Source organism: Centruroides sculpturatus, unplaced genomic scaffold (assembly GCF_000671375.1).
Source record: "Centruroides sculpturatus isolate CEXI.00-Female unplaced genomic scaffold, Cexi_2.0 scaffold902, whole genome shotgun sequence".
NCBI lineage: Eukaryota > Metazoa > Arthropoda > Arachnida > Scorpiones > Buthidae > Centruroides > Centruroides sculpturatus.
Genome location: NW_019385131.1, coordinates 245,862 through 265,797, shown reverse-complemented (window position 1 = coordinate 265,797; position 19,936 = coordinate 245,862). Strand labels below are relative to the sequence as shown.

Below are 19,936 nucleotides of genomic sequence, written 5' to 3'. Positions count from 1 at the left end.
CGTGCTTCTCGCATGGACAACTGTATGTGGCCGGCTCACGCGTCGAAAAACCTTCCGATTTATTCGTGTACGCACCAGACGGAAAAACAAAAAATATCGTGTATCCACAAACACTCCAATAAATAAATAGAATTGAAACGACACTTTGAAATGTTTCCCGATGAAAATGAATAATAATAATAATAATAAGTTTCAATAAAAATGATAAAATGTAAATTTAATTTTATCATAACGAGTTTGCTTGAATTTCCTTTCTTCTGAGATCGCAGCAATGCGCGACAGATAAGATAGTTTTAAAATAAAAATAAATATAATAATGCATATTGCAAGATTTCAATTAGGTAAGATTAAGAAACTAAAGTAATTGTAAAATAACTAAGTAACATTCTCCAAAAAACAACAGGGAATACATGCCTTAGTCCCTGAATCTGCCTTAAGCAGCACCTGTCTGCTTAAAATCCTGGATATGCTACTGTTGAGGATATATCAAAGTTTAAGAGAATCAAGTATTGCCAAATCATACATTTAAGAAGAATACAGATACATGGAATTATATGACCAGGTATTCAAACTGAATTGAAAAGTTTCAATGTGTGATAACTAGACAACGGACATCTATGCCATTAAAAGTGGTGTTTTAGGCACTTAAAATAAGCTCTTAAATTGCGTCATTTAGGCTTTATAAACAAAAAATAGGCAGTCAAAATTTCCACAATGAACAATTAACATACTTATCAGGACAATGAATTTTTTATTTAACATATATATTCCAAACAAAAATGCACGTATTCAGAATGATGCAAACACAAAAGTAGACAAACAATTATCTTTGCATTTTTTATTCACTTTATTCCCATAATTAGCTTCATAATATATTACAAGCATTTTTTCCAAATTTTCAATAGAAAAGTTACAACGTTTGTCACTGAGAATTAATTTATATGCAGAGAAAGAGCATATAATCCTTATCTTCAGTAGATGTGTTGCACATCTACAAGGTTAAAATACTGTCTGTTATCTTCAGTAGATGTGTTCCACATCTAATGAAGATAACAGGCAGTATTACAACCTTGGAAGAAAATGAACTGAGAATTCACTTTCAGTTTTGTTCTTCTTTCCTGCCAAAATATCAGCCACAATAAATAAGCACTTTAATCCGAGTCTCTTTTGAAGCACTGCTTTCAACTCTTTCTTTACTTTTTTGCAGCAGTGCCTGGTGCATCACAAAGTTTCTGGTTTGCTTTGTTGAGGAGCTCAATTTGTTCATATGTAGGTTTCCCACTACTTTTAAGAGCAGTAATAGTATCTGCAATGAATGTGAAATAACACTTGATGTACACCAGCATTGATTAAATGTCATTCAAAATTTTCTTGGCTTTAGTTACACAAACTGCATTGTCCACTAGAGTGGCCAGAAGTTTGTGATATTGAAGAAATGTTCACTGTAGTAGTTAGTACAAAATCTTAGCCATGCTAAGGAAAAATAGGGATTTGCCTAAAATCCACTGTCTAAAAATGCCAAATAAAGCATCTCTAATGCTATATTTATTAAATAAAAGCATTTATTTTAAAATATTTCATATAGTTTTAATTTTATTACTATAAAATTGCATTAGGGAATGTAATTTATTTCTGTTATTATTGCATCCTAATTTTTTCTGCTTGGGATATGCATCCACTGGGACTTAAATATAAGTAATCAATAATAATTTTAAAAAATGAATTTGTCTGATTGCATTTTTAGAAAAAAAATTAAGCTTAAGCAGTTTAATTTTAGAATTAAAGTAAATCTTTGTGGAAAATGAAACAAAAAATTAATAAAAACTTTTTTAAAAATATGAAAACAGACTAAACTTTGTGTTTTAGGCAAAAATAGGCAGCAACGTCAAAATAAGCATTTTTAGGCATTATAAAATACCATTGTTTCAGTCTAAATGTTCATGAAAAGTGTTCATACAAAATCTTAGCCATGTATATGCCAAAGAAAAAAATAGGCATTTGTCTAAAATCTGCTGTCTAGTGATAACCCCTTATAAATAACTATTATATGATAGTAAAAGATTGAATTGAACTTGACATAATAAGGAATTAAAAACTAAATAATTGATAAAACTTCTGGTCCTCCTGTAATCTCTGCAAGTGCCTGAATTACAATCAACATTACCACCCCTGTCACTGAGGTCCTCTGGAGTTCTGTTCCTGACAACTAAAAATCTCATGTATAGTAAGTCACCATCTCAAAAACTATCAGAGTCCAACTTAATGCCAGGTAAAGGGATAGTTGAAAGTATTTCTATGCCTACAGAACAATATTCTGGTCACAAACTTGATACTCAATGGTTGGTGTATCAAAATAAATATCTCTTGAAGAGAAAAGCGGGAACTCAGAATAAACATTGCATGTGAACTTTGAAGCAACAACAAAAACTTAATATGAAGCGTGCAGTCAATTTCAAATATTCTTCAGAGCCAGATAAATTTAAAACTTAATGTATATTGAAAATAAACGTATGTACAGTTACAATTAAAGTTCACATATAAGAATTACAAACATTAGATATTAACAAAGTTCGAGGTAATCGTCCACTGCAACAGGTCCGTCGGAAAAGCACCTTGCGACGTACAAATTCAAAGTCCACAACAATACAACAAGATGAGGCAATCTTCTAAACAGCTTAGGCGAGCTACGGTCAGCGTGAGTTCACTTCCAATGTCCGAAGCCGAACTGAACTTCCCGCCAGATCTTCAATACTTTTATAGGATTGAAACAGCATTGGATTCCACCAATCAGCATTTACCAGCTCTATAAGACGTCCGCCTATGGTCTGATATCTTTTAACCAGTGAGCGGTCGAGTTTTCAAAATGGTCTGATCGCCGTATCTATGGCGACAACGGTCGTTCTTTTATATAAAAAGGCGGGAAAACTGAGTGCCAGTCGATTTTTATATCCCGACACCTCCACGGCCGAGGATCAAACTGAGCTTACTCAAGCCTGTTTGATTCCCTTCACAACACCAAACAATCTTACAAAAATCGTCCGATGTCGGACTGACCCATACATCCGGAACATCCGGGAATTCTACCCGTCTACGCGCAGAGATGCCTTTGCTACCTATGCCTAATAACCGCTTTCGTAAAGCCAACGCAATCCGGTATGGGGTAAACCGTTTCGAAATCCACCCTCCAGTAACTGTCCAGATGTTTTTCTTTTTCGGTCTATTACCGAAAATCGAGTTGTAATCCTCCGACACGTCATCCCGCTCCGTATGTGCCGACGTCGGGGGAAGCGGAGGAACTCCCCTTACTCTCCCGTCCCATCTTCTGCGATCGTGCAGCTGTCGCGGGGACAGAGTTTTAACCCGTTCCCCGAATCTCCCGTCGGAATCACGTACTATTCTTACAGCGAACGTTCGCTTTTCTACCACATCCGGCCATTCCCACCGGACATCCAATTTGTCATCCGGGGAAGACTTTTCCACGAGAACCGTATCCGCGATGTTATATCCCGTTTTCTGTGCTTCCACATTGTAATGCACTGCATACTCTTCTCGTTTTACGTCCGTATGCTTAGTTGCAATATCGTGGACCACTTTGATCCGATCCATCTCTATATTCCCTACTTCTAACCTAAGGGTCATTTCACGCACGCATCAATCCTGCGGTGCAATTTGTCCCCTGATCGTCCCACATCAGTTTGGGACAACCCGTCCACGTAAAGAATCGCATCAATACCGAACAAGTGACCATCGCTGACAGCGATCTCATCCCTTCCACTTCTGACCTGCGGGTGCATAATCCGATTATGCTAACTGCGTATCGGTGACCGTTAGATGACAAGCGATCAATCGGTACAATCACTCCTATGTTAACCACTTGAAACGGGGTTGAGAATCGAGTAAGTGGTGTAGCTGGGGTCCTATCTAGGACTAGATCAGACGCTCTTACTTGGCACCTACGACTATTCTGGCAGTAGGTCGCAAGTCAGAGCTCGGTCGCTGTTCCCGGCCAATAGAAGCTCTCGCGAACGCGACTTGCTAACTTCCGACTGCCAAACTGTCCACCGCACGGAGCTTTGTGTGCTAAATCTAACACTTCCGTTCTCCGTTCTTGGGGAACAACTATCTGATTAATGGGTCTGCCGAACGAACTATCTTGCCGATATAGTATCCCGTCCTCTACAGTTAACCCATCTTTCTTATGCTTAGCGGCCTCCCACAATCGAGATAGTGACTCGTCCCGGACTTGGGCGTCTCGTACTTCTGTTCCTTTCTCATTTTCGGTGCTATTTCCACTGCACCCCGCCTCTGAGAGAGGTTCTAGCTCCTTTTCCCGATGGTTTCCGTTACCATCTACCCTTAAGTTCCTCACTTGTCTTTCTCCCTTTCCCTGGAGCTTCTGCTTTCGGTCTACTAGCATCCGGTAATCCTTCTCCGATAACAAGGCATCCGTGGTCTGGTCTAACTCGTCCGTTAAGGCGCACGTCACCAGTTCCGACCTTCGCGACCCTGCGAAGTCTTTCTCCCACAGCCCTATCGGGACCGATACTAACACCGCATCGATCCGGTGACCGAAGGGCCCAACCAATTGGATTCTCCCCTTCGTTTCCGTCACCGAGGTAGGTACCAACGACTCCCTTATAACCGAAATCCCAGCTCCAGAGTCAACTATGGCCGAAAGACAGCTTCCGCCGCATGCTAATTTGACTTTCTTCGGCGCTGTTATGACTTTTGGTTGGTCATACGACGTTACTAAACGCCTCTCGTCCTGGGGATTGTTACTAGTAGCCACGAGCCGCGCCACGAGTTTAGGCTCACTATGTGCCTTCCGTTTCGGACAGTTTCTCCTCCAATGGTCCGTTTTCCCGCAGACGTAACAACCATTTTTGTGGGGTTGTTCATCTATAGTCTGCGTCACGGGACTAGATTTCCCTTTCGTCTCTCTCCACGAGTCCTTTTGTTCGCCGTTTTTCTCGCTTTTGCTTGGGGACGTACTACTTGACGCCTCGTCAAATTTCTCTACAAACCTGGCCAATTCCGCAGGCTTACTCCATCCCTTCCCTTCCTGTAAGGCTAGGACTCCACTACCGTAAAAACCCCTCGGCGTAAAAGCTTTTAATCACGTGACCCAGATATCTTACGCTTGAGCAGGCCGTAAAACCAGCGTAAAAGCGAGTTGAGCTATGTTCAACCAAGGCCACTTGATCGCTTCGCTAGTAAGGCCGTCCGCCGTAAGGAAAATTGCCGTATTTACACTGTTTCCATTTTTTGCCGCTGCGAAAGATTTTGGCGCTAGTTATCGGTGAGAATCGTCTGTTGAGTAAATTGATCGTTTTGTACTTTTGTGTGCGAGTATAGCTATTTTATGAAATTGTGATAATTACATATAGTTATAGTTGTATTTAGTTATACTTATTCGTGAGTTATATACGGTTGACGGGATTTCTCTTCAACAGCAGCTTGGTATATAGATATAAATACATTCATTGTGTGGTCAAACTGTGGAAAAAGTTCTCAGACTGCATCATAAGCCCATTTCTAGAAAAATATTAAAAGTCTAATGTTGTCTAATTCATATTGTAAATTTCTGATGAGGAGGAAGCTAAGTACATTTCTGGTCTTTGACTGAATTTTACAAACTGTAAAATTCAGTCAAAAACAGTGTACACTTTATTCAATAAATTAATTTTTCTTATGTAATAAGCTTTTGCTTTTTCTATAAAGAATTTTATTTATATTAGAGATGTAAACTGAAGCAATGTTACTTTTACCATAGTTATACTTTTAATTTCAACTTTAAAACAATATATGTTGCTTTTGTTCACATTTCTGTGTACTTCTCCAATATTAATTATAATAAGTTCGGAAATATGGTGATATTGAAGGTAACTTCAATATCACATATTTCCGTGCATATTTTTCGAAATTTTTTTACTAACTAAAAACTTTGCTTATTTTTGCAAAAAAATAAGCAAATTTTTTCGAAAGGTTATATCGGTATTTATTCTTACAGTCTTGATTAACAAAAGTAATAATTTTATAACAGATTTAATACACAACATTTTAATAATTATCATATATGGTCCGAAAATGTGAAAATTTTTATAGTAGACAGTGCATACTGTAGGTAACCTAGTTTTGCTAATTTTGCATACTTTTCGAGTAAAAAAAAAATATTTACATTAACGATTAACTACTGGTATCTTTAAGAATCGAAAAGAGATGATTAAATAGTATTAATGTGAAAAAGTTTGTATTTTCTATGCTAATAATACTCAGTTATTATTTCTTCCTAAAAACGTCTTATGAAAATAAAGTTGTGAAAAATACTGTACTGCATTATTATTTCGCTTTTTTCACAAACTAGGGAACATCGTTTGCAGGAGCTCATTTCTTGATTGTCAAAAGTTTTCAACCGGCTTTAATGAGAAAAATATTTAAATGCAGCGACTTCTCCAAACTCCTCTATACTCTCCACCTGAATCGCTGACGATGGATGTCAGCGTCACAAGCGGAGAAAATATTAACTAGCGTCTATACGCTCGGTCTCATAGAGAGAGATAGTTGGCGGACGGCCTTACTAGTGAAGCGATCAAGTGACCTTGGTTCAACTTTCGACGCGAATACGGCCGTAAAGAGGTACCTTCCACCAATCAGAAGTCATTGAAATCTAGGTCATCGCGACACGAAGCTAAAATGGCGGAAAACGAGTTTTTGTGTACGTTCCCTCGTGGCTACTCTAGAATAGATCCGGAAAGATTTATCGAAAACATCCGAAAGTATTCGTGTATCTATGACAAGAGGTAACCCGATTATAATAACGGATACCAAAGGAAATCCTTCAATTTAGAGGAGTATATAATAAAAAAGCTAAGCTTATAAGTGCTATATATTATCTTAATAATACGATAATAAAAGTTAGTATATGAAAGTAAAGATATTATTTTTACTACATTTGTAATTATAGTACAAAAAGAAACTCGTAGAATATAATCATTGTCTTTATATCGATACATCACGTATACAACAGTCTTTCGTTTCTACCAATTCACGTGCGAAGAAGTATTTACTTTCGACACTTGGGGTAGCACCGTTACCGTAAAAACTTCGCGCTAGCCGGACCTCCACCGTAATCTGAGCGCAAACGCAAATAGGTCACGTGATTAAAAGCTTTTACGGCGAGGGGTTTTTACGCCGTTTTTACGGTAGTGGAGTCCTAGCCTAATATCACATACTTCTTTGCGTCTTGAGATAGGAGCGTCTTTATGTGGTCCGCTCAGTGGTGATATTCGAAATATTCAACAAAGGGTTCGCTAACAGAAAAGTTTTCCTTAAAGTCCCAAGCCCGAGATATCTCGGGCAGGTTACATAGCGTTACATAAAACTCGGGCGTTTGAACCCTCTAAATTTTTTTTTTAATTTTTGGAATGTATTTTAAGTCTCCAAATTTTTTTCCCGCGCGAAAGAATTTTATCGCGATTTTAATTTATCTTTAATGACGCACGATTCACGCTTAATTGCTTTTTAATTGTTTTTTAATGAGAGTTTGATATCAAATTTTATTCATCGTTCTAAAGTTGTAGTGCACAAATTTTTCTTCGGTAAAGTTATTTAAAGCTAGTTTCTAATGTCAAAAACGACCTCCGATAGTTTTAAAATTTTTTTAATTAATATATTTTATTATATAGTCTATAAGTTTAATTAAGTCGGGGGGGGGAAAATCGCAATAAAAATTTTAATTTTTTAAAAATATACGGCCAGCTAGTATTCACCCTACTATAAACCCATCGCCTCCCGAGACTTCTGAGAGAATGTCCCGGGAAATCCAACTCCAGCTGTGTTCAAGGTCATCCAGCTGTGTAAACAATGACTCATCAGCGTCAGATTTCGCAGAAAGGCGAAACAATGGAAAATAAAATCTGAAGCTTTCTCTTCAAAATTAACGCATTTCTTTCGTTTTTTTCAGTTTTAAGTATATTTTTTATGTTTAATTACATTAATATCAAAAATTGCTAGAGTCCCGAGGGGTTAACTGCTTTCCCTGTGACTTTTTCTCAAGAAAAAACTTTTCTAAATCATTTATTTTATCATTAGGTATTATTATAATAATAGACAGATGTCATCGTTTCTCGAAATACAATATCTTTTTTATTTCGCTGTCGATAGCCCGACACGTGTTCCGCAGCCATCTTGTATTTTCTCGCGCACGTGGGATTGTGGGATCTCTCGTATGACTGAACCTAGTTTCAAGAACTTTCTTGAGTCGGTCGCGATTAAATCTCGTTTCAGTCGAGATTGAAACGGTCCATGGAGGTTGCACCATGGCGAACGGGATATAAGGCTCTAGTAGTGTTACAGAGTATAATACGTATTTTTAAATATATTTTTTAAAAGAAACAAAACCACTGAGAAATGTTACGTGTGTTTAACAACGGGTTCGGAAAACTTTGAAAATTTTAACAACGGGTTCGGCCGAACCTGTGCGAACCCGCTGAATATCACCACTGGGTCCGCTACTGTTAGCTCAACAAGACTTTCTAATGTCTCCACCTCTCTACTATCTACATAGTGCTGATAAAGGTCTTTCAGGCGCGACGCGATTTGCGGCCATGTTTCTCCCGGGTAGCGTCCTGTCCGCCTAAATCCCTTGAGATATTCTGCCGGTGAGAGTCTCAACTCTTCGAGAATAAACTCCTTCAAGGAAGGGTAATGTTTGACCTTATCCACTGACAATCTTGTCAGTGCCGCTTTGCATTTTTCCGATAGCACGCTCAAAACTATTTGTCCCTGTAATTCTGCCGGGACCTCGTAGGTCTCCAAAATTACTTCAACCATACGAAACCAAGATGGTACTGCCTCCTCCTCTTCCGGCATTTTAGGCAGTGCCGCCTTTACCCTGCGAGCGTAATCGTCAAAATTTGCTTTTCCGATATTATCCTCTGCGTCTCGGGTCCCCTTTTGTAACCTATCCCGCTCTAACTCAATTTCCGCCTTTCTAACCTCAGCTTCCGCTAGCCTCCTTTTGGCCTCCGACTCAATTTCCGCTGCCCTCACCTTGGCCTCAGACTCGATTTTCGCGAGTTCAATCCGAAGCTTAAGCGCTTCGATTTCTTCCCGAGATTCGCCTCCTGTGCCTCCTGCCCTGCGTCCCTTGGTCGGCCCATCATCTTCCCAATTCCCTGTTTCTAAACCTCGCGCTTTCGTGCGTTTAGGCATCTCTGTGGTAGCGATTAAAATAAAGTTTTACCTGGGTCAATGATTGCCGGTGTTCTTCTATCCTTATGTACGTCGCAGATCAGCCCTTCCGATCTGTGGTAATCCAATGTAATCCAAAATAATCCTGTAGTAATCCTGTCGAAACTGCGCCAGTCAATTTCAAATATTCTTCAGAGCCAGATAAATTTAAAACTTAATGTATATTGAAAATAAACGTATGTACAGTTACAATTAAAGTTCACATATAAGAATTACAAACATTAGATATTAACAAAGTTCGAGGTAATCGTCCACTGCAACAGGTCCGTTGGAAAAGCACCTTGCGACGTACAAATTCAAAGTCCACAACAATACAACAAGATGAGGCAATCTTCTAAACAGCTTAGGCAAGCTAAGGTGAGCGTGAGCTCACTTCCAATGTCCGAAGCCGAACTGAACTTCCCGCCAGACCTTCAATGCTTTTATAGGATTGAAACAGCATTGGATTCCACCAATCAGCATTTACCAGCTCTATAAGACATCCGCCTATGGTCTGATGTCTTTTAACCAGTGAGCAGTAAAGTTTTCAAAATGGTCTGATCGCCGTATCTATGGCCACAACGGTCGTTCATAAAAAGGCGGGAAAACTGAGTGCCAGACGATTTTTATATTCTGACACGTGCAATGCCATAATGTTGTAAATGTCAAAAAAGAAACTTTTCAGAAGTAAAATACATTTTTTCTGAATTCATTTCAATTTTACAATAAAATGGTAAAAACTCACTGAGTTACAAATTCTCTGGAATATCAAAATGATGTAAATATAAGCCTTGATGTTTTATGTGCCAAAAGTCACATGACTTGCACTATGTCACTTTAAACGTTATATTTTCACATAAATTCATCTTCAAAAATACAGCCATTTACACTGTCAATATTGCCACAATATTCTTTTGTGACAGAAAACATTGCATTTAGAATTCAGTTCTTCAATAAAACATATTTAGAAAAAAATGGCATTTACATTGTTATGGCATTGCACACTACATACATAAGTAAAGAGCTATGTTTTTGGTGTTAAAGAAGATAAAGTAAAGAATATTTAATGTGGGTAATTAAAAACAAAAAAATTACAGTGAATTCCATGATTCTGTTCTACACCAATACATTTAAAATACATTGAATAAAATAACTAATGCTTATAATTAATATATTTACATAAAATTTCCCCTCCTGTATTTATTTCTTTTATAATTGTAACTTATAAAAAACTAGTTTTAACATAAATAACAAGTATAAAATTATAATTGTAAAACAAGTGTTATCTAACTAATCAATTAAAAACTAGTTCAGCTTTACAACTCTGCTGGTCATTCACTTAGTACTTACATTTTTTTTTTTTTACATTTTAAGTTACTACTATTATTAAATAAAGACTTTTCTTTTATTAAGTATTTTTATTCAATCAGATTAATGTTAAGGAATAGTGTAACAAACTATTTGTGGAAACTAATTTTTTTAATAATTATTAAATATGTTGTGTCCACCATTGAGAATTCATATTAGCTTAATAAATTTGATTTTTTCCATCGAAACTGGAGCAGTGTGATTAGTCAATGTCATGTATCAGATTAACATTGAAAAGTGTGTAGTGCTGCGTCACTATTGTTCTTGGGTTAGGCGTTTGTATTTATATACCTTTCTTGTGTAATGTTCGTTTTCCGTACCTGTTTTTTTTTATTTTGTAACTTCCGTTTTTTTTTTTTTTTTTTTTTTTTTTTTTTTTTTTTTTTTTTTTTTTNCTGGCGGGACTTATAAATTTCGCCATCACACGTGTGCGGTATCCTTTTTTCGGGTGGCCAAGGACTGAGACGGACGGGCTGAGGTGCGCCGGAGTGGACGAGTATTACGAGTGGACTGAAACAAAGGAAGACGAGGATTCACCACGTGCGTAATCCATTTTCATCGACGGAGCCACGTGGACAATACCAATTTTTAGACGACCCCGAAGTACAACGGGAGGTTTTTGAAGAGACGCACAGATTAGTTCAACGTTGGAATTACTTCTGTGATGTGTTTGTATAAAAAAGTAAAATTTTCTTATTCTGTATCCGCGAAGGCTAGTTAGTTATTGACGCGAGCAATTTATGTTTTATTGTGATTTTGTAGTGAAAAACCCTAGTTTATCGTTATTGACATTCATTAAATATTTCCTTATTATTGATACATGTCGTTTGTCTCATATAAAATCCTCGAGTAACAGTAGTCTTTTACCCAACTCTTTGTCTAGAGTAACCTCGGTGCCCCTGGATTACTACAAGTGCTTCTAATCAATATAGTTCTGTGACAGTACTAAATTAATTTTTTATATTTTCTTTTTTAACATATAAATCCTGCTTTGACACTCATGAATTACAATTTATTTCTGTTATTTCCTTTAATCTGAATTAATTTTTTGTAAAATATATTTTGGTTAAATGCATAATTTTTATGTTAACACATTGTACATTTGTTATTAATTTTAATTGATTAATTTAAGAACCACACATTGAGAAAACAATAACACTTTTATTGAAATAATTATTAATTTAAATAATTATAATAATATTAATATTTGAATATAAACAATATTTCATAAAAACAGATATAAATAAAAATAACATTTCATTTTAAAATAGAATGTAATTGTAATAATAATAATATAATTATATGTTTTAACATATAAACAGATTTTTAGAAATTAATCATTTACTCATTCCAAAATGAAATAATTTCCTCAGAAAATGTGGACCTTCCCAATAGCCTCTATAGTTAGAAAAAGAAACAAAATTAGTATCAAATTAAAATGAACAACAGTCAATAAAATCTTACTTTAAGAAAAATTTCCAATATAATTCAGGCATTAAATCTTTCTTTAAATGAAACATGCTTCTTCTTTCTTTTCCCTGATCAAAAGGGAATGTTTCTAAAGGCTGGAGATCATAATCAAATTCTGCCAAAACACATCGATTAAGGCTGGTTAATAAGGGACACGATGAGTAACCATCATACTGAAAGAAAATAAATCTTTTATTTTTAAAATTTCCTTAAAAATGTTTTGGTATACAATTTTAAAAGTAAAAAATTAAACAGAGCCATATTTAAAACTCAAAACCTAATTTTGGAACTTCTATCCATGGAACTTCTATCCATGATATAAAAGTATTTATTTAGAGGCATTATATATGTACAAAACAAAAATATTAGTAATGATTAATAAGATCAGGCCTCTAAGGTGAGGCCACAGCTATTAAATGCCATTAAATGGCCCTGTTGAAATTATTGCTTATTTGTTATATTATTACATTGTACAATTTGAAAATTTGCAAATTATAAATATATTATAATTTTATAATTTATATGCTTATAAATTATAAAATTTGTAATGTTTTAATCTAATTTCAAATTCTTTGTATAAAAGTTAAATGTGTATAGACAGCAATTAAAGATACTGAATCATTAGAAGTACTTAATTTTATTACAATAATGTCTATATTTAAAAACTGAATCATAGTGCCTTATTAAGTAAACATTTACCTATATTTCTAGAAACAAAATTTATATTAAACTTCACATTTCACATAAATTTCAACAATTCTGAAATTATTCTGCTTTTAAATTAATTTGTAATAGAAATATATTAAAATTTATTACTGTGAAAAATTACAAAGCAAAAACTTTATCACATCCCACTTTTTCTATTTAAAGTTAATAATATATTAGACAGCCAGATGGCCAAGCACTTAGGGTGACAGCCTTACTGCTTTAGAGAACCTGAGATCAAATCCAGAGGTGTTGGAATCTAGATCACATCCAGAGTTTTCAAACCACTCTGAATTTGATCTCAACTAGCCACCTGAAGATGGCCTGTTAGAGAACCTTTCTACTTTCAGCTAGAGAACTCTGTCAACTAGACAATCAATACTTCAAGATAGCCTATTAAAAACATTGCCATTTTCTTTAGAAGTGTTGAGCACGAGATTGTGTTATTAACCAATCACATGGCTTCTTTTCCACCTTTATTTAGCCATGTGATTGGTTAATAACACAATCTCGTGTTCAACACTTCTAAAGAAAATCTAGTACAATATAGTTTCACAACAAATGAACATTACTATTCTTTAAAACTTTACCTAATGTTAAAGATGCATTGCTTAATTCAACTGAGTAACTATAGTGGCTAGTTCATCCATAATCAGAACTATTTAGGATCATTTGGTATATGAATTAAAAAGTAATATAAAAGATTCAAAGTTAGCTTGAGTAATATATTATTTAAGCTGACAGAATCTAAAATTGATGTAAAAACAACTTAAAATTTTGGGTTAATTCCTTGGTCTTGGGAATAAAAATATAAGTAATTTCAAAAATATCAAAATTTTTTTTAGCTGAAAGTAATATTTAAGATAAACATTTAATAAAATAATCATCTTTAAATAATTTTCTGTAAATTAAAATCATAATCATATTTAAAATTACTTCAAAATCATTCATTTTAACTAAAAATATATAAAATTAAGACTAACACAATGGCTAATTTCAAAATCAAATATCTCACTTTTCTTGGTAAAGATTTTCCTTCCATCACAGCAATCATATTATTTTTCAATACCCCAACCTGAGCAGCTAGAAAATATTGATAGATCAAACCTTCAATGTACTTATGAAAAAATTTAAACAAAATATATATGTAAATCCATTCAAATAGTTTATTATTGAAAAATTTAATATAAAAATAATGCTGTTTTTATTTTAAACTTTATATCATTAATTATAAATTTAATCAACTTTGAATGTAATAAAATGTTTTAATCTCATATATTTACATTGAAACTGAATACCTAATTTAATAATATAATATACAAACCAAAATTTGAGCAGACATAATTTAATATATGTCATGTAATCATTTAAAAGAAAGTAAAAATATATTTTACTGTAAAGAAAATTTAATTCTTTGTTAAAATTTAGTTTATATACACCAATTACTCCAATTGTATTTGTTATAAAACATTCCCTTTATTGTTTCATAAAATAATCTGTTACTCTATAAATATGTTTCAAAGATAAAATTAAGTAGTTTTTTTTAAAAGAAAGAACATGTCTGATAGAAAATGTATATCATCATAAACTAGAAACNTGAATCAACTAATTTACTATTTCGCAAAGATTCATGTGGACTCATTGGTGGTACAATATGAATCATTTCATACTGAAAAATCAAAATTATAAATTTAAAATAACAAATTATATTATAAATAAAAATGAACTGAAATATATCTCTTTGACAATAATATAAATAAAAACAAACAAAAGTAACAATAAAAAAAATTATGTATATACAAAAAATAGATCTTTTATCTTTTTATTTTTAAGTTTTCTGTCAAATATGTTGTGGGCTATATTAATATATGCTGTGGGCCAGATTTGGGCACCAATGATCCCAAGGGTCATAGTTTGGGCACTAATGATCTAGATAATTATATGAATTCATTTTATTCTTAAAATAATTATTTAATTTATATGAAATAATCTAAAGTCAGAGTGAAAATTAGATTCTGAATGGATGATTACAATTATCTTTCTTCATGTTTTGTCTATATTCTTAGTTAACAGTAAATATTAACTTTCATAATTCAAAGCTTAGTCTACATAATATTTGAATTTAAGGAAGCAACCACTACACCTTGAACACCAGATAAGGTTGGAGAAATGTTCTCTTTTCAATCCAGTTAACAGATTATCTATGTCATCAGATGTAAACAGACATTAGTATTCCTCCAACTTAACCCATTGCTAAAGATGTATTGGTTACTTCATTATTAAATTAAATTCAATGGTTACTACAACTCAGATCTCTGTATAATCTTCCATTCTTTTTAATCTAAAAGTCTTTATACATATATCTTTAAAAATAAAAAGAAACTTTTATTGTAAGTACATATTTAACTAAATAAATTATTCCTAACATTTTCCATACCTTAAGTGTGAAGAATTTAATTACATTGCTTGTTTGTCAACATCACATCTATATATAATTGCCATTTTTTAAAAAGTTTTTTCTCACTTACCAACTGCAGCAGCAGTTTTTGCTTTTAAATTAATTTGTAATAGAAATATATTAAAATTTATTACTGTGAAAAATTACAAAGCAAAAACTTTATCACATCCCACTTTTTCTATTTAAAGTTAATAATATATTAGACAGCCAGATGGCCAAGCACTTAGGGTGACAGCCTTACTGCTTTAGAGAACCTGAGATCAAATCCAGAGGTGTTGGAATCTAGATCACATCCAGAGTTTTCAAACCACTCTGAATTTGATCTCAACTAGCCACCTGAAGATGGCCTGTTAGAGAACCTTTCTACTTTCAGCTAGAGAACTCTGTCAACTAGACAATCAATACTTCAAGATAGCCTATTAAAAACATTGCCATTTTCTTTAGAAGTGTTGAGCACGAGATTGTGTTATTAACCAATCACATGGCTTCTTTTCCACCTTTATTTAGCCATGTGATTGGTTAATAACACAATCTCGTGTTCAACACTTCTAAAGAAAATCTAGTACAATATAGTTTCACAACAAATGAACATTACTATTCTTTAAAACTTTACCTAATGTTAAAGATGCATTGCTTAATTCAACTGAGTAACTATAGTGGCTAGTTCATCCATAATCAGAACTATTTAGGATCATTTGGTATATGAATTAAAAAGTAATATAAAAGATTCAAAGTTAGCTTGAGTAATATATTATTTAAGCTGACAGAATCTAAAATTGATGTAAAAACAACTTAAAATTTTGGGTTAATTCCTTGGTCTTGGGAATAAAAATATAAGTAATTTCAAAAATATCAAANTGTAAGTACATATTTAACTAAATAAATTATTCCTAACATTTTCCATACCTTAAGTGTGAAGAATTTAATTACATTGCTTGTTTGTCAACATCACATCTATATATAATTGCCATTTTTTAAAAAGTTTTTTCTCACTTACCAACTGCAGCAGCAGTTTTTGAAGTAGGAACATTAGTACAGTCACCCAGACCAAATATATTTGAATATTTATTATGTTGTAATGTATATTTGTTAACATCTAAAAATCCTGTTGAATCAACTAATTTACTATTTCGCAAAGATTCATGTGGACTCATTGGTGGTACAATATGAATCATTTCATACTGAAAAATCAAAATTATAAATTTAAAATAACAAATTATATTATAAATAAAAATGAACTGAAATATATCTCTTTGACAATAATATAAATAAAAACAAACAAAAGTAACAATAAAAAAAAATTAAATAACATTTCATCTTCTACATATAATTTTAAATAAAAATATATAATCATAAACTGTCATCAATGTTCTCTACTGTGTGTGTTAATGCATATAATAATAAATGATAACATGGTATCATTTCTTCATTTCTTAACTGTCATCTCCATCCAGGAGGTTGACAACCATCAATTTCCACTAATTTCTATCTTAAGCTTTCTCGCTGAAGTCTTCATAAGATAATGTGTTTTTGATCAAATTAATTCTTTGTCTTCCTTTGACTTTTCCATCACCATTCCCTTTAAAAATATAATTTTCTACAAGCTGTTATGTCTTAGAATATGAGCTAAATAGTTAAATTTTATCATCATTAAGCCTCATTTTTTACAATATTGTCTCTAGAACATCTTTATCATTTTGTAACAGAATATAGTTTGATATTCATGCCTAATATAAGATGAGAGGAAGCAAAGATAAGTATTTTTGGTATTATGCAACAGAAAATACTGTGAAAGCTGACAAAAATTTATTTTTACTTTTTAGTACATTTATCAAATAAAAGTCATTACAGGTATACCTCGACTTACGTCGTTTTGAGTTACGTCGTTCCCGATTATACGTCGTTTGTCAAAAAAGTATACGAAAAAATAAAAATCAAGTTTAAGTCATTTTATTCGACTTTACGTCTGTCCGCCATAAATATTGAAGTCGTAATGTCACTAGAAAAGCGTTTAAAGCACATAAAATCATATTAAAATATACACATTTACAAGTATGTGTACAGTACATGCATTCGTAAATTTAGATTACTTTTTTTCTGTACTCTATTAAAAACTAAAATTTATTTGTTTGTAAGCTTAAAATAGATCCTTATTTACCATACATTATTAAAAATGCATTAATAAATAAAACACAGAACTGGGAATAGTAATTTGTGGTTTAGCCTAGTGACAAGTAGATTCGGAGACAAGTAAATTCGACTTAAGTCGTTTTCCTGGAACCAATTACCAACGTAAGGCGAGGTATACCTGTACTTTAAAATGTGTTTTTATATATTTTTATTAAAGTTTCGTTCACCTGATGACGATAAATATATTCCATGCACTGAAAGCTAGAACTTCTTTAAAGAAGTTTCACAAAACGTTTTTACACATTTTCTAGCAGTTTCTTGAGAGAACAAACATTTAATTTAAACAATTAATATAGAACCTGAATAAGGCCATTAAACATGGCCAAAAACGTTTGTTCTCTCAACAAACTGCTAGAAAATGTGTAAAAATGTTTTGTGAAACTTATGACAATGAACATAAGTTTGTTGAAAGTGCTAGTGAAAACTAAAAACTATTAATGCCACACTCAGTGTATCTTTACTTCCTCTTATATTATTATTTTTGCATGTTTTACTGAGTAACTATTGTATCATTTCTCAGGTTATCCATGCTATGATTTCTGTAGTGAACAACATGCATAATTTAATGTTACTGCTATATTTTTCTGATTATGAAAAATAACTTTAAAATAAAGTGTTATTTGTTGTTTAGTGCTGGCATAAGTACTTTGGATTATAAACATATTTAAAAAACTAGTATTCAATCAGCTTATTCATATTATTGGTAATCTTATTGTCATAAATTCATTTACTAACAACATTGTAACAATTTCTAATAACAAAAGAATTATTAAATTTAAAACAGCTGAAGAAGAGACAATTTCAAAATGAAAGATGCAAACTGTAATTTATACTTCTAGTATATTAAAATATAATGTATATTAAATTAAATATGCATATATGTAAAGAACCTTGAAAGATAAAGAAACTATTGGAGTGAGAATGACAGAGATTTGATATATTTCAGGATAATTGAGAAAAATAATTAGAAATTTAAAAAATCCAATAACATCTTGTTTTATATGGGAGTTTCATATTACAAAATATGCACAGAAAACCTAAGTCATTCCAGTAATAATGTTTTAACAAAATATGAACATTTTCAACCTCCTGAGGTCTGCATCAGGTTTAAAAATACAAGTTCTATAATGGAACATATCAAATGGAACAACTGCAGAATTTAAATTTATTAGAAGGCACCACATAAAATTAAATTCTGCATAAATATGTGTTCTGGATAACTGCTTAACACTTATGCAAGTATTTACATTTAACAGAAATATGTTGAAATGTGTTTAGAACATTTTAATTACATTTTTCCTATGTATATTGAATTTCATCATAGTGTATTGCATTAATAGTCAGAATTCCCTGTGCAACCTAACCATTCAGCATCCACAAAAATATGAATTTGTATATATTACTTATACATAAAACAAGATACTGTATAACTATACTATATAACCTATTCTAAATGACCAGCATTTAAATTTGTAATGTTTTCTAGGACATTAGGTTAAAAATCTGAAATAATATCCCAAATAGGGAATTAAATTAAATGAAATTGTTAATAATATAATATATAATTACCAAAAATATATATTTGTCATATAACAACAACATGTAATTTTGAAATAGCAACTGCACACCAGATTGAATAAAATAAATATGACTTACATGAACCTATAACCGATGTGTAACCAATGTGTAACGTAATTTCTCGCTGAAGTCTCCATAAGATAATGTGTTTTTGATTTAAATTCTATTTCATATTTTCTTCAGTATGAGATTTGGAATTCAGAGTACCATTTAGTTTGGGTTTTATCATTACCATTATCATTATCATTATTAGTGTAATTACCATTACAAGGCATGCATTACAAGGCAAAACAAACTAAGAATATTGTTCCTTAAGAGTTACCTAAATAACCTATATTTTTGGATATATCTATCAAAGTATATCAGAATGCACACATATATTATGAATAATTTTTATTGGCAATGTATATATTTTAATTTTTTTCATTAACAAAGAAATTAGTGCTATAGACTATTGAAATGAAATTATATTTGGAGTTAATTAAATGTAAAATATTCTGTAATAAAATAAAGAATACAGTTACTGATTTTCATTCATTTCTTTTAACTAAATATAAACCAAATAAACAAAAAGTGGTAAATTTTTTAATTGATTAATGTTTTGTTATATTACAAATAATCTCATTCCAATAAAATATTAACACTGTATACTGTAGTACACACTATTATATTGATTGTTAATTTGAAGTTCTGAAAAATACAGCTGTTTATGAAATTATACACACAGTAATAATTTCATTTAACTGTATATTAAATAATATCTTGGTGGTATGAAAAATTTCAAAAAAAATAGTTCATTCATATTATTAAAGGAGTGTTTGTGAATAAATAAACTATAGAAAATAGAAGAGAGTCTGCTGAGAAATAAATTAACATAATAACTGAACTATTCTTATTGAGATATTTTTAATAAAAATACACGATTTTAGATTGTTT

The 19,936-nt window shown here is 32.3% G+C and overlaps 2 protein-coding genes across 2 annotated transcripts in view; both read right to left on the bottom strand.

Annotated features, from left to right (window-relative positions):
* Nucleotides 1-3,982: 3,982 nt before the first annotated feature.
* On the bottom strand, nt 3,983-10,252 carry LOC111635211. Its single transcript, XM_023380108.1, has 2 exons — nt 8,486-10,252; nt 3,983-5,081 (listed from the first exon to the last, which is right to left on the bottom strand). The coding sequence occupies exons 1-2, from the start codon at nt 9,211-9,213 to the stop codon at nt 3,983-3,985; spliced, it is 1,827 nt and encodes a 608-aa protein (XP_023235876.1). The 5' UTR covers nt 9,214-10,252.
* Nucleotides 10,253-11,843: 1,591 nt separating this feature from the next.
* The window catches only part of LOC111635210 (sulfide:quinone oxidoreductase, mitochondrial-like), a 17,592-nt gene continuing 9,499 nt past the window's right edge, over nt 11,844-19,936 (bottom strand). Inside the window, exons 7-10 of the mRNA XM_023380107.1 lie at nt 16,230-16,515; nt 13,790-13,857; nt 12,064-12,242; nt 11,844-11,997 (exon numbers count right to left, since the gene is read on the bottom strand). Coding sequence (XP_023235875.1) covers nt 11,937-11,997; nt 12,064-12,242; nt 13,790-13,857; nt 16,230-16,515 — 594 coding nt within the window. The 3' untranslated portion in view covers nt 11,844-11,936. The remainder of the gene's footprint in view (nt 11,998-12,063; nt 12,243-13,789; nt 13,858-16,229; nt 16,516-19,936) is intronic.